This window comes from Physeter macrocephalus, chromosome 2 (assembly GCF_002837175.3).
Source record: "Physeter macrocephalus isolate SW-GA chromosome 2, ASM283717v5, whole genome shotgun sequence".
Taxonomy (NCBI): domain Eukaryota; kingdom Metazoa; phylum Chordata; class Mammalia; order Artiodactyla; family Physeteridae; genus Physeter; species Physeter macrocephalus.
Window position 1 is genome coordinate 130,882,349 of NC_041215.1, and position 14,921 is coordinate 130,897,269.

The following is a 14,921-nucleotide window of genomic DNA, read 5'->3' on the forward strand; positions in this document are numbered from 1 at the left end:
CTTGCAGACATGCTCAGGTTTACATTTAATGAAAAATAAAACCTTTCGTTATCCCTTAAGTCTCTTTCCTTCATCATTTGACTTCTTTAGAGAATTGCCTATCCTTTTTCCTTCTTACTACCCACCCAATCTATAACCCTTGTAATCAGATTTTTATCCCCAACATTCTATTAAAATAACTCTTAGAAAGTCACTAATTAACACCAATTGTTAATTTTGTGCATTATTCATCACTATTGACTGAGCATTTCTCTTTAAAACTTGTATTTTTTTTTTACTTCAAAGACACCCTATCCTGGGTTCTTTGTCTTCTTACAGAATCTTTTCTAAGTCTTATTCTACCCTCTTAATATGTAGATTTTCCAAGGTTCCTATCCTGTTGACTTTTCTCCCTCTTCATTTTCTCCTTCCATTCACTCTTATGGTTTTCCATTGACTTGTTGAAAAAAACTCCTAAAACTCTATTTCCAGCCCAATGACTGTGATCTTGTGCTCATGAGATGAGACAAGCAGCATACTTAAGGGTTAGGAGACCTCAGACAAACCAATTTATCTGAGCTTTAATTTATACATTTGTAAAAAGGAGGTGATGTAACATGCTCTGCCTACTTCACAGCAGCATTTGACCCAGTTGATCATTTCCTCGTCCCCTTCCTTAAAATAATTTCTTTGCTTGGCTTCCACTAGACCACACTGTTGGATTTTCTCCTACCTCATTACTACTACTTTGTAGTCTCCTTTACTTGTTCTCTTTCATCTCAACCTCTTTAATATTGGGACTCCTCTGGGACTCATTTCTGGATCTCCTCTCTCCTCATACTTGGTGATCTCAGACACACTTAAGGCTTGAATACTACCTATATACTAAAACTCCCAAATTTGTATCTCTAGCCTAGACCTTTCCTTCAAACTCCAGACTGTTACATTCAGTTACCTACTCAGTATTTCCCTTAGATGTCTAAAAACATCTCAAACTCAAAATGTCCAAAATTGAACTTTTTGCTCTTTGCATCCAAATCTGTTCTATGTTGGTTTCTTTATCTCAGTTAAAGGCAGTTGCATTCTTCCAGTCTCTTTTTTTTCACCATCAGGCAATCTTGTTTATTCTACCTTCAATACATGTACCACATTTCAACCTTTTTCCCCCATGTTCATGACTACCACCAAGTCACAGTTATATCTTAACCAGATTTGTGAGATAGCCTCTTAACTCATCTTCTTTCTTCTACCTTTGCCCTCTGGTCTCAGTAGAGCAGCCAAAATTACCATTTTTAAACAAGTCAGATCATATTTGCTTAGAATCCTGATCGCCCTTCACTTCACTCATAGTAAAAACCAAGTTTCCTGTAGTTTGGCCCTGTTTTCAACTACTCTTCCCCTCTTCACTACACTCGAACTATTGGCCTCTTTGCCACTCCTCAAACATGCTGGGCATCATTCCCCCACAGGGCCCTTGCATGAGCTGTTTCCTCTACCTAATATACTCCTTCTCTGGATAGCCACTTGGCTCACTTCTTCACTGCCTTCTTTTCTTTGCTTAAATATCACCTATCATTGAAGTCTGCCTTGCCTACTCTAATGAATACTGCAAAATGCCCCCTTCTCTTGGCTCTTCCAATATGCCTTACCTTGATTTACTTTTTTGGTTCTCCTTAGAACTTCACCTTTTTACTTATTTTATCATTTATTGTTTATTGTCTTTCTCCTACTAGAATGTAGTCTTTGTCTTTTTTGTTCACTGTTCTCTTTGAGTTTATCCTGCTTGGAGTTTGTTAAGTTTCTAGTCTCTCATCAAAATTTGTGAAGTTTTTGGCCATTATTTCTTCAAGAGTTCTTTCAGCCTTCTCTTTCTCTTCTCCCATTGGACTCCCATTATGTGTATGTTGGTATGTTTTCTGTCGCCCACAGGTCTCTTAGGCTCTGTTCATTTTGCTTCATTCTTTTTCTGCTCCTCAGATTGGATAATCTCAACTAACCTAACTTCAATTCTCAATGAACCTAACTTAATATTATCAGTTAACCTTATTTGATTATTTTTTCTGCCTGCTCAATTCTGCTGTTGAGCCCCCTCTAGAGAATTTTTCATTTCTTAGTTTGATGATTTGAAGGGCAGGGGGAAACATGCTGATAATGCTGTAACTTTTTGAATGTTACACATTTCCTCTAGGTTCAGGAATGCAGTCTGAGATTTTTAAGGTCCATCCTTCTTATTATGGTGAAGTAGCAATTTCTTTATATAAATCTTTTCAATCTACTTTCTTCTCACCTATTTGAGATATTTTCACTCTATTTTGGCAGCACCTGAAAGAAATTAATCTGTTTGGAAACATACCAAAAGCTTGTCTAAAACTATAATTATTTTTAGTTTTCTGAAGTCCAGTAAGATGTTAAAAAGAAATATTAACGATTGGACTATATTTGTAAGGTCTGGGGCAAGATCTGTGTGGTTTTGTTTTCCTTGTGGTACTTTACATGTAGTAGATAGATAATGCAGTAAATACTAAATTGATGGTAAAAAAAAAAAAAAACTACTGTAAAAACTGTAGTAAAAAACTACAAATAGCAGTAGCTTAGGATACAGAGTTTCATGGGACAGAAGTGTGTTTGGGAAATGAAACTGTTTTCTTCTTTTTCAGTTATTTTTGTGATAATATTTTATGTATGTTTTATATTGTGATGAAAACAAAATTCAAAATGTTTATTATCTCCCCTCTTAATGGTATTCACTTTTTAAATTTTTATAAACTAGCCAAGAAATAAAGAGAGCAAGAAATGTTGCTAGAATTCCCACAACATGTAGCTCCATTGTTGAGAACAAATGCAGCTAGCAAATTTGTAATTGTCTGAGTAAATATACTTTTAAATTTAGGGCTTCCCGGGTGGCGCAGTGGTTGAGAGTCCGCCTGCCGATGCAGGGGACACGGGTTCATGCCCTGGTCCAGGAAGATCCCACATGCCGTGGAGCGGCTGGGCCCGTGAGCCATGGCCGCTGGGCCTGCGTGTCCGGAGCCTGTGCTCCGCAACAGGAGAGGCCACAACCGTGAGAGGCCCGCGTACCGCAAAAAAAAAAAAAAAATTTAACATATCAAAATGTAAATATGAGGAAAAGCTAAGTCATAGGTAACACATTTTGTGCTAATCAAAGTGTTGAATTCCTTGCTCTCTAACTATCCCCAGCCAATATAACAAAACCCACTATTTTTCCTGTGACTTGAACATTTCTAGACATTTATTTTTCTAAATATGTTCACAGAGACATAGAGATGAACTTGTATTGCTGATCAGAGATTAGTCATTTAAATACTTAGTTTTAAATGCTGATCCAAAGCCATTAAAACAAACTACAGGAATTATTTTGTGACATTATCTTAAAGAGATACATGTTTACATAGAAAAGCTAACATTCAAGGAGAGTCAGAATTATCTAAAGTACTGAAAAAAAAAAGAGCCTTATGAATTGTTATTAAAGAGTTAGTGTATTTTCTATTAATTTGCAGGTTCTTTCTCCTTCCCTTGCCTTGCCCTCCTCTCTCTCAGTTGCATCCCTGTGTGTAATATAATGTGTTTTTTGGTCTTCTATATTTCCTGTAAATTGATAGTTAGACCTAGAGGCTTGGTCACATTCAGGTTCAGTTTTTCACTCTTTCACTCCTCCTCCTCCTCCTCCTCCTCCTCCTCCTCCTCCTCCTCCTCCTCCTTCTCCTCCTCCTCCTCCTTCTTCTCCTTCTTCTCCTTCTTCTCCTTCTCCTCCTTCTCCTCCTTCTCCTCCTTCTCCCCCTCCTCCTCCTCCTTCCTCCCTCTCCTCCCCCTTCTTTTTTATTAAGAAGGGGCTGGCAGTGCACATAAGGTGTAAGGTCTAGTGTTTCTCTTTTCATGATGTTAGCGTCTTTGATAATGATGCTGTTGTCCATTAATTCATTACCAGTTTCAAAATGGTGATGATATAATTTTATCATTTATTAGCTTAGTTTTAAAAATTATATATATATTCCAACATGTATGTATGTATTGGATAAAGATTAATATAAGTTTTGCTTTCAGTGAATGTTTGCATTGCGATCACTGCTTAGAAAAATCCTTTTGTCCTTTTAGAGCTGCCTATTGAAAAATTAAAATAAACCTAGAATATTATGATTTTATTGTATTCTTGAAGAGGTTGAATGTCTAAGCTAATTAAAGAATTTGTCGTTGCTTGTCTTAACAAATTTTCTGAAGAAGGTGTCAGAGTTGGAACTATTATTAGACTGAGAAACATGAAAGAATTTTTTTATGTGCTTTTGAGTTTATAGCCCTCACAACCTATCTCAGTCTTTTATGGTAATCAACTAGGTAAAGCTCTCTGCATTAGGCTCCCAGGCAAAGCTCTGTATTTATGTTCGCAGGCAAAATTTTTTTCTAAACCTCATGAAATTGTTAATGCCCTATTCTAAGTATAATACTTTTAACAAGTGGGAGATCATAAAATAAATGAAGTTTTAAGATACGTTTAGGATAAGCTGTTTGTGAGTCACTTTTCCCTGGAATGTCCTGTCCTTGCTGCAGCTGAGGGGCAAGGTAGGTAAAGTGTTCTCTGTGCCATTAGCTCCCTAAAAAGTTGGTGAGGAAATCTGGAGGTCAGAACCCTGAATATAACCAGCTTTCTAGGTTTAATATTCAACTTGCTTTACATTGTTTTGAATGAACTTTTGGGTATGAGTTGCCTAACCTTTCTTAAAAAATAAGAGCCCAGGGCTTCCCTGGTGACGCAGTGGTTGAGAATCTGCCTGCCAGTGCAAGAGACATGGGTTCGAGCCCTGGTCTGGGAAGATCCCACATGCTGCCAAGCAACTAGGCCCGTGAGCCACTACTGAGCCTGCGCGTCTGGAGCCTGTGCTCTGCAACGGGAGAGGCCGCAATAGCGAGAGGCCCGCGCACCGCGATGAAGAGAGGCCCCCACTCCCCGCAACTAGAGAAAGCCCGCGCACAGAAACGAAGACCCAACATAGCTATAAATAAATAAATAAATAAATAAATAATTTTTAAAAATAAAAATAAATAAGAGCCCAAACTACAGCATACTAGTAACCAAATTCCTGGTTCTGACCCAAAGGCAATTTCTGGGTATGCATTTAGATTTTAGTAATTATAGTATAGTATTCTACTCTACCACACCACTAACTCCCCAGCATAAATAAGGTGGAGCAGATATCATTTTATGCATGAAGCAGTTAAGGCTCAGAGAGACTTAGTGATTGCCATTCTATTAATAAATGGCTGCACTAGAATTGGAATCCAGGTTTTTCAAATTACAGGCCCACGTTCTCTCTACCACAGCATGTTGAAAATGAAAGGGAGAGGAGGAAGAGAGAGATCGTTTAAGGAATCACTGTATTATTTCAAGTGACAGATGATCAGGGCCTAAAACAAGCAGTGCAAACAGAAAAAAGATTTAAAGGTTTCACTTGATTGGGCAGATTAGATGTGGGGAATGAGAGAATAGAATGATTGAAAATGTGAGTTTTCTTGGTGTATAGATGAATAGTCATGGTGGAAAGAGAAGCAGTTTAGGGGAGGGGTGCCCTTTATTCCTCTTTCTGTACAGAATTCTGTGTATTGACTGAGGTATTTGTGGACTATTTAGTTAAAGACATTCAACAGGCACTTCAAAATTCAGGATGCTGCTCAGATTATTTGGAGTCTGTTGGTAGGGGAGTACAAGGGAATTAAACAGAGGGAATACTCTTAATTTCTGTGTCATTATGTTAATCCCGTGGCACTTACCTAATGAAAATATAAATTCATAACTCTACCAAGGGACTACTGTGAGGTTTATGTCCTCACCAAATTCCCACTGCGATGAACCAAACCCACATGCTTAGAACAGGGTTTCTGCCTATATACGTATAGTGCTATATTTTTTCCTCTTCTATGGAAGATAGATTAGAAAAAAGACCTATTCTTGAAAGCATTTTGATTTATCAATACGATTTAATATTGAGGTTGTACAAAATATTCAATAAACAGTAGTTAATAGCCAGTATGTTTTAAAAAAAGGAATTCATATGTGCACTTTATGGTTGGATAATATGGTAGTGACTTGTGCATATGCCCTTGCACAATTCCTGCTCTCTGGAAGGTTGTACAAATAGTAAGTTCTAAGATGACTGTTAGCTACAAGCCAAGAAATTTTATTGAAACAACAAATCAGAACTTAGTTACCTGTTTCAGTGTTTTACTTTTTAAAGTAGGCCTTCCCTAGCCCTTTATGTGGTCTCCCTACTGGAAACTTCAAAGCACATAAAATTAAAAGACACTCAATTAGCCCTTATGAAGTAACTCAGAGGTACTTGTTAACTCTCTCTTTTTTGATTATGTAGCTGAGTTAAAAGTGAGGAGGGAAACAAGGAAGGGCCTGATATTTTTCCCAGTGATTGACCCTTAGGCCTTGAACGTAGTAGGAAATACTTGTCGGTCAAGTCTCTAAATATATATTTAGTTTGGCTCCCTTTGTCTTTTATTAAGTAATAAAAATTATTTTATCTTTAGTACCTAGCACTGTGCCACTAATTTATCGGAAAAAGTACAGAAGACACAGTCTCAATCCTTGCCCCTTGAGGCATGTGCAGTCTTGAGTGGTTTTATTTATAATTTGTTATGTGACAAGATGTTTGAGTTTGTCAGGATTTGAGTATCAAAGTATGGACAGAACTGGACTTCCCTGGTGCCCCAGTGGTTATGAATCCGCCTGCCAATGCAGGGGACACGGGTTCGAGCCCTGGTCTGGGAAGATCCCACACGCCTCGGCGCAACTAAGCCCACGCACTACAACTACTGAGCCTATGCTCTAGAGCCCGCGAGCCGCAGCTACTGAAGCCTGCACGCCTAGAGCCCGTGCTCCGCAACAAGAGAAGGCACCACAATGAGAAGCCCGCGCACCGCAACAAAGGGTAGCCCCCACTCGCCGCAACTAGAGAAAGCCCGCGTGCAGCCACAAAGACCCAATGCAGCCAAAAATAAAATAAATACATTTTTTAAAAAAATTATGGACAGAACTTTTAAGTTCTTAGCCCAATGCAAGTGAAAAATAAAAGTTAAACAATGATGGGACTTCCCTTGTGGTGCAGTGGTTAAGAATCCGCCTGCCAATGCAGGGGACACAGGTTTGAGCTCTGGTCTGGGAAGATCCCACATGCTGCTGAGCAACTAAGCCCGTGCACCACAACTACTGAGCCTGCGCTCTAGAGCCCGTGAGCCACAACTACTAAGCCTGCACGCCTAGAGCCCATGCTCCACAACAAGAGAAGCCACCGCATTGAGAAGCCCATGCACTGCAATGAAGAGTAGCCCCCGCTCGCCACAACTAGAGAAAGCCCGCACACAGCAACGAAGACCCAGTGCAGCCAAAAATTAATTAATTAATTAATTAATTTTTTAAAAAGAGTTAAAACAATGATGCTGTCAACTACAGTAATTCTCCAGCAACCTCTTTGGTATGATATATATTACCTTTAAAATTTCATTTTTATTTCATAGGAATATTTCTCATTGATGAAATGTCCTGTAATAATGAACACTGATTTAAAACCTTTGATGATTGATTCATTTTTAAAAGCCATAGAATTGTAAAGTGGGACAGACCTTATGGAACTTTTAGTCCAATTCCTTCTTTTTCTGATGTGAAAAGGGACCCCAGAGTGTATGGTTAATTGAACCTTGTCTAAAATTATCCCAGCTATTTAGAGGCAAAACAGGAACTAGAAGATGGGTTTTTTACTTCTTATATAACTTACTGTTATTTACCTCAGTACTCATTAACTGAAAGCATATGTGTATTTGCTCATTTGTTTTTATATTATTCCTGAATGATAGTCAAAAAATATTATCTCTAGTTACAGAAAAGAAAATTTAAGTGATTTGCCTAATGTCATGTACTAAGAAATTAACAAAACTAAGACTAGAACCCAGATCTTCTGTTTCCTACTACATTGCTTTCTTTATACTATTTTTCTGTATTGTTGCCACTAGATTGTTTACAGATTTTTCATACTAGGAACTAGCTTCATCAAACTGAGAAAGAACATTTTCAAGAAAGAGTGATAGCAGAGTTCTACCTTTTTTTCTTTTTTGAGGTATGGTTGATGTATAATATATAAGTTTCAGATGTACAACATAGTGATTCACAATTTTAAAAGATTATGTTCCATATATAGTTACCATAAAATATTGGCTGTATTCCCTGTGTTGTACAATATATCCTTGTAGCTTATTTATTTTATACATAGTAGTTTGTACTCTTAACCCCCTACCCCTATCTTGCCTCTCCCCCAAAATTCCACCTTTATAGACAGTTTGCATAAACTTGGCTCTACTCCATTTGAAATTTGAATTTACCATTCACTGGAGTTTGAGGCTAGAGGACAATTTCAACATAGAATTATAGACTTAAATTGGTCTATAGGCAATAACTGCTTTCATTCACAACAGGATACTTTTTTAAAAAAACGTTCTATTGAAATGTAATAATAGTCTCTTTTTAAAGTTTTTATTGAAGTGTAATATACATCTAAAAACATGAACATAATTAGCCTGCAGCTTGATGAATTTTCACAACTGCACACACCTGTGTAACCAGCACCTAGTTCATCAGTACCAACCTTCCAGAAACTCCCCTTACACTCTCTTCTAGTTACTACACCCATCCTGCTGCCCCCTCAGGAGCGACCACTCTAACAGCATAGTCCTTCAAAGATGAGATCAGATACTTCATTTGTCAAGGTTGTCCTCTCTTCTGTATTTGCTGCAAATATGAAGAAGATGAGAAAAGAACAATTTCTCTATTCTTATCAACACAAAAATAATTGCTGAAGATGAAAAAAATCAGAATTTTTTCATACCAAGTCTTATTTAACAATTTAATATTCAATCAGAGTAATACTGGGAGATTTAAATCTTTTGTGCAGCTTTGGAAACATCTTGGAGTCTCTGTAAGTGACTTTTGTCTTCTGAAACAAGACACAGAGTAAGCAGGAGTTATAAGAATGGACGTAGAGCAGCGTTCCCCCGTCCCCATTTACCCCCACCCCCGCCCCGCCCCGTCTCCCATGGCTGTTCCCCACCCTGGAGAAGACACAAGGGACTGAGTAATGCTGTGATGCAGAGCTGTGGTTGAGGGATCACTGATATGTTCCTCTTTCTTTGCATATATTCTCTGAATGTTGAAGATAGCTTTCTAATATCAATAATTAGAATTCTGTTGGAGATTTTTAATTCTGCAACTTCTGTGTTAAATATAACTCTGTTGTTCCCCATAACTTTCAAAAAATTGATTCAAATTCTTCCATCTTGATTTAAAATATGTTATCTATAACACTGTCTTCACTTTCTCTATTTCTCATCAGGACCCCTGAACAGTGCCCCAGTGTCGTTTCATTGTTGTCAGAGAGTTACAATCCTCATGTGCGTTATGGAGCTGCAATGGCCCTGGGCATCTGCTGTGCTGGTACAGGAAACAAGGTAAAGGCCAAAGCCAATGCGGTCAGTTCTTTTCTGGCGCCAGACTGTTTTCCCTAGCCGAAAAGTTTATGTAACAGTTGTAAAAATACAAGTGTGGTGTGATCTGTGAGACTTAACTTGCCTCACAAATTAAGCTTCCCAGAACTTCCTCACTTAACTATGCTGGATTGCTCAAAGCCGTTTAAGAACAAACCACCACATTACATGGATGGCTCTAATGAAAACAATGCTGTTGAATTTTTTATGAAAACATTGATTTCTTTAAAAAGAAGAAATAGTATTTTTTTTCTTTGAAGAGCTACTCTGGCCATTTTACATTGTTATTTTACATGTTTAATTTGCATAATAAGTATTGTGGAAATCAAAGTTCTTATTTGAGGCCACCACAGTCAACTCAGTTTGATTTTTTTTGTGTGTTTGTTTTAAGTTTATATTTAACTGCTATTTGCCTGTTTTCTCCTCAAGAACATAACAGATAACCTGGTATTTGTTAAGCCCACAAAAGTGACAAAAAGAGTTGGGTTAGGTACATTGATGATTTGAAAACAGTTTGTCATGAGAGTCATAAAGAAATGAACCAATGCTTTAATAACGAGTATTCTTGATTCACAGCAATAACATAAATCACCGCATTTTGCCTTTCATAGAGCACATGAACACACCTTGGCCAGTTCCCCAAAAGGTGCACTTTTCTTTTAATAGCACACAGGCGCGTGTGTGTGTGTGTGTGTGTGTGTGTGTGTGAGAGAGAGAGAGAGAGAGAGAGAGAGAGAACAAGAGCATGGTTATATTCCCAGTGTCTTTACATCAGAAAGGAGCCACTTTTAAAAAATCATCTCTTGTCCAAACTAAAGTAAAGCAAAGCATAATTATTAGTTTATTGATTGATTCCAGGCATTAGATTTTAACTTGCTTGACTTTTTCTCTAATAAAGAGTATTAGTATTGGATACAAATAATTTTTTTCTAGTCACATAAAACATTATTGAAGCTAGGAATTAAAATAGGCATTTTCACTATATGTGGCAAGAATTGTATAAAAATTTATAGAGATATGCCCTTCCAATATTCTCATTCTGTCTCCTTACCCTGCTTTATTTTTCTTCATAGCACTTATCACCACCTGACATATTTTTACACCTATTTATTTATTGTCTGTCTTCTCTCCACTGAAATGTAAGGTCCCTGAGAACAGAATGTTCACTGCTAAAACCTAAAGTCAGGCCTGGCACATAGTAGAGTTTCAGAAAATATTTGTCAAATGAATGATGAAAGGAAGATCATTTTAAGTATATGATGATGAACAAGTTGGACATGGTCTCTGTCCTCACAGTTTTGTTTTTTAAATGTTTTCATTTCTTTTGGAGGAGAATTTCTTACATGAGAATGTATCTTCAGTGTTATTAGAAAAGTCATTGTGTGTATAAAATACAGTTTATAGAAATTGGCCTTCATTTTTTTCTAGGACACATCTGTTCTATAAACAAAGGAAAAATATAGTTGGATGTTTTACTAAGTATTTTCTCCCTCTGGTGTGTAGTAGACATTTATGTCAGACCTCATAACTTTAATGTAAATTAGATTTTTTTCTTTCCAGATTATTCTAAATTTAATATGGTATCTAGGAGCAAATGTTCTTTGAGACACAGTATCTGACAAGTTAATTCAATGAATATTCTTCATTACTCATACTAAACAAGTCTGCTTTATTTCTAGATAGTTTGTATGATCTACATATCAATACCTAGCTGTCTGAAGCTTGGCACATTAATTTTGTTTCTTAAAAGCCTGAAACACCTATTCATTCTAAAATGTATCTTTGAGGTCATATCACTTACCTCAAAGGCCAAGTTAGTGTCTTTTAGCTTACAAGTTGGAAATTTTCTTATATTTTTATCATGAATACTTCATAAACAATATTGACAATATGAGTAACGTTTGCAAAACTTTCTCTTCTAAACAATGGCACTACATTTTTCAGGGAAATGAGGAGAAAGAATGCATTTATATGGTATTTGTATGATCTATTAATCGCTCTGATTTTTCTTTTTGAATTTAATTTAATTTATTTTTTTATACAGCAGGTTCTTATTAGTTATCTATTTTATACATATCGGTGTATATATGTCAATCCCAATCTCCCAATTCATCATACCACCACCACCACCATCCCCCCGCCACTTTCCCCCCTTAGTGTCCATACGTTTCTTCTCTACATCTGTGTATCTATTTCTGCCCTACAAACCGGTTCATCTGTACCATTTTTCTAGGTTCCACATATATGTGTTAATATACGATATTTGTTTTTCTTTCTGACTTACTTCACTCTGTATAACAGTCTCTAGATCCATCCACCTCTCTACAAATGACCCAATTTCGTTCCTCTTTATGGCTGAGTCATATTCCATTGTATATATGTACCACATCTTCTTTATCCATTCGTCTGTTGATGGGCATTTAGGTGGCTTCCATGACCTGGCTATTGTAAATAGTGCTGCAATGAACATTGGGGTGCATGTGTCTTTTTTGAATTATAGTTTTCTCTGGGTAAATGCCCAGTAGTGGGATTGCTAGATCATATGGTAATTCTATTTTTAGTTTTTTAAGGACCCTCCATACTGTTCTTCATAGTGGCTGTATCAGTTTACATTCCCACCAACAGTGCTAATAATTAGTGATGTTGAGCAGCTTTTCATGTGCTTCTTGGCCATCTGTATGTCTTCTTTGGAGAAATGTCTATTTAGGTCTTCTGCCCATTTTGGGATTGGGTTGTTTGTGTTTTTAATATTGAGCTGCATGAGCTGTTATATATTTTGGAGATTTATCCTTTGTCCGTTGATTCATTTGCAAATATTTTCTCCAATTCTGAGGGTTGTCTTTTCATCGTGTTTGTAGTTTCCTTTGCTTTGCAAAAGCTTTTAAGTTTCATTAGGTTCCATTTGTTTATTTTTGTTTTTATTTCCATTACTCTATGAGGTAGATCAAAAAATCTCTTGCTGTGATTTATGTCAAAGAGTGTTCTTGCTATGTTTTCCTCTAAGAGTTTTATAGTATCTGTCCTTAGATTTAGGTCTCTAATCCATTTTGAGTTTATTTTTGTGTATGGAGTTAGGGAGTGTTCTAATTTCATTCTTTTACATGTAACTGTCCAGTTTCCCCAGCACCACTTACTGAAGAGACTCTCTTTTCTCCATTGTATATCCTTGCCTCCTTTGTCATAGATTAGTTGACCATAGGTGCGTGGGTTTATCTCTGGACTTTCTATCCTGTTCCATTGATCTGTATTTCTGTTTTTCTACCAGTACCATATTGTCTTGGTTACTGTAGCTCTGTAGTATAGTCTGAAGTCACAGAGTCTGATTCCTCCAGCTCCATTTTTTTCCCACAGGACTGCTTTGGCTATTCGGGGTCTTTTGTGTCTCCATACAAATTTTTAGACTTTTTTGTTCTAGTTCTGTAAAAAATGCCATTGGTAATTTGATAGGGATTACATTGAATCTGTAGATTGCTTTAGGTAGTATAGTCATTTTCACAATATTGATTCCTCCAATCCAAGAACATGGTATCTCTCTCCATCTGTTTGTATCATCTTTAATTTCTTTCTTTTTTTTTAATTTTTTTAAGATTTATTTATTTATTTTTGGCTGTGTTGGGTCTTTGTTGCTGCACGCGGGCTTTCTCTAGTTGTGGCGAGCGGGGGCTACTCTTCGTTGCGGTGCGCAGGCTTCTCGTTGTAGTGGCTTCTCTTGTTGCGGAGCATGGGCTCTAGGCTTGCAGGCTTCAGTAGTTGTGTCACATGGGGAGGAGTTGTGTCTCGCAGGCTCTAGAGCACAGGCTCACTAGTTGTGGCGCACGGGATTAGTTGCTCCGCGGCATGTGGAACCTTCCCGGACCAGGGCTCGAACCCATGTCCCCTGCAATGGCAGGCAGATTCTTAACCACTGTGCCACCAGGGAAGTCCATCATCTTTAATTTCTTTCATCAGTGTCTTAATAGTTTTCTGTATACAGGTCTTTTGTCTCCCTAGGTAGGTTTACTCCTAGGTATTTTATTCTTTTTGTTTCAGTGGTAAATGGGAGTCTTCCAAAACTATGTTGAATAATAGTGGCGAGAGTGGACATCCTTGTCTTGTTCCTGATCTTAGAGGAAATGCTTTCAGTTTTTCACCATTGAGAATGATGTTTGCTGTAGGTTTGTCATATATGGTCTTTATTATGGTGAGGTAGGTTCCCTCTATGCCCACTTTCTGGAGAGTTTTTACCATAAATGGGTGTTGAATTTTGTCATAAGCTTTTTCTGCATCTATTGAGATGATCATATGGTTTTTATTCTTCAATTTGTTAATATGGTGTATCACATTGATTGATTTGTGTATATTGAAGAATCTTTGCATTTTCGGGATAAATCCCACTTGATCATGGTGTATGATCTTTTTAATGTGTTGTTGGATTCTGTTTGCTAGGATTTTGTTGAGGATTTTTTGCATCTATATTCATCAGTGATACTGGTCTGTAATTTTCTTTTTTTGTCGTATCTTTGTCTGATTTTGGTATCAGGGTGATGGTGGCCTCATAGAATGAGTTTGGGAGTGTTCTTTCCTCTGCAATTTTCTGGAAGAGTTTCAGAAGGATGGGTGTTAGCTCTTCTCTACATGTTTGGTAGAATTCACCTGTGAAGCAATCTGGTCCTGGACTTTTGTTTGTTGGAAGATTTTTAATCACAGTTTCAATTTCATTACTTGTGATTCCCTCTTTTTCTTGATGAGTCTGGCTAATGGTTTATCAATTTTGTTTATCTTCTCAAAGAACCAGCTTTTAGTTTTATTGATCCTTTCTGTTTTCTTTGTTTTTATTTCATTTATTTCTGCTCTGATCTTTATGATTTATTTCTTTCTTTCCTTCTGCTAACTTTGCGTTTTGTTTGTTCTTCTTTCTCTAGTTCCTTCAGGTGTAAGGTTAGATTTTTTATTTGAGATTTTTCTTGTTTCTTGAGGTAGGCTTGTATAGCTATAAACTTCCCTCTCAGAACTGCTTTTGCTGCCTGCATCCCATAGATTTTCTATCATCATATTTGTCTCTAGGTATGTTTTGATTTCCTCTTTGATTTCTTCACTGATCTCTTGGTTATTTAGTAACGTATTGTTTAGTCTCCATGTGTTTGTGTTTTTTACGTTTTTTTCCCTGTAATTGATTTCTGATCTCACAGTGTTGTGGTCAGAAAATATGTGGTCAGAAAGTATGTGGTCAGAGTGATATGATTTCAATTTTCTTAAATTTACTGAGGCTTGTTTTGTGTCCCAAGATGTGATCTGTCCTGGAGAATGTTCTGTGTGCACTTGAGAAGAAAGTGTAATCTGCTGTTTTTGGATGGAATGTCCTGTAAATATCAATTAAATCTATCTGGTCTATTGTGTCATTTAAAGCTTGGGTT

General features: G+C 37.1%; 1 protein-coding gene across 1 annotated transcript in view; it reads left to right on the forward strand.

Annotated features, from left to right (window-relative positions):
* The window catches only part of PSMD1 (proteasome 26S subunit, non-ATPase 1), a 106,839-nt gene that overhangs the window by 57,010 nt on the left and 34,908 nt on the right, over window positions 1-14,921 (forward strand). Inside the window, exon 16 of the mRNA XM_024124467.3 lies at window positions 9,378-9,492. Within this exon, the coding sequence (XP_023980235.1) occupies window positions 9,378-9,492 (115 nt within the window). The remainder of the gene's footprint in view (window positions 1-9,377; window positions 9,493-14,921) is intronic.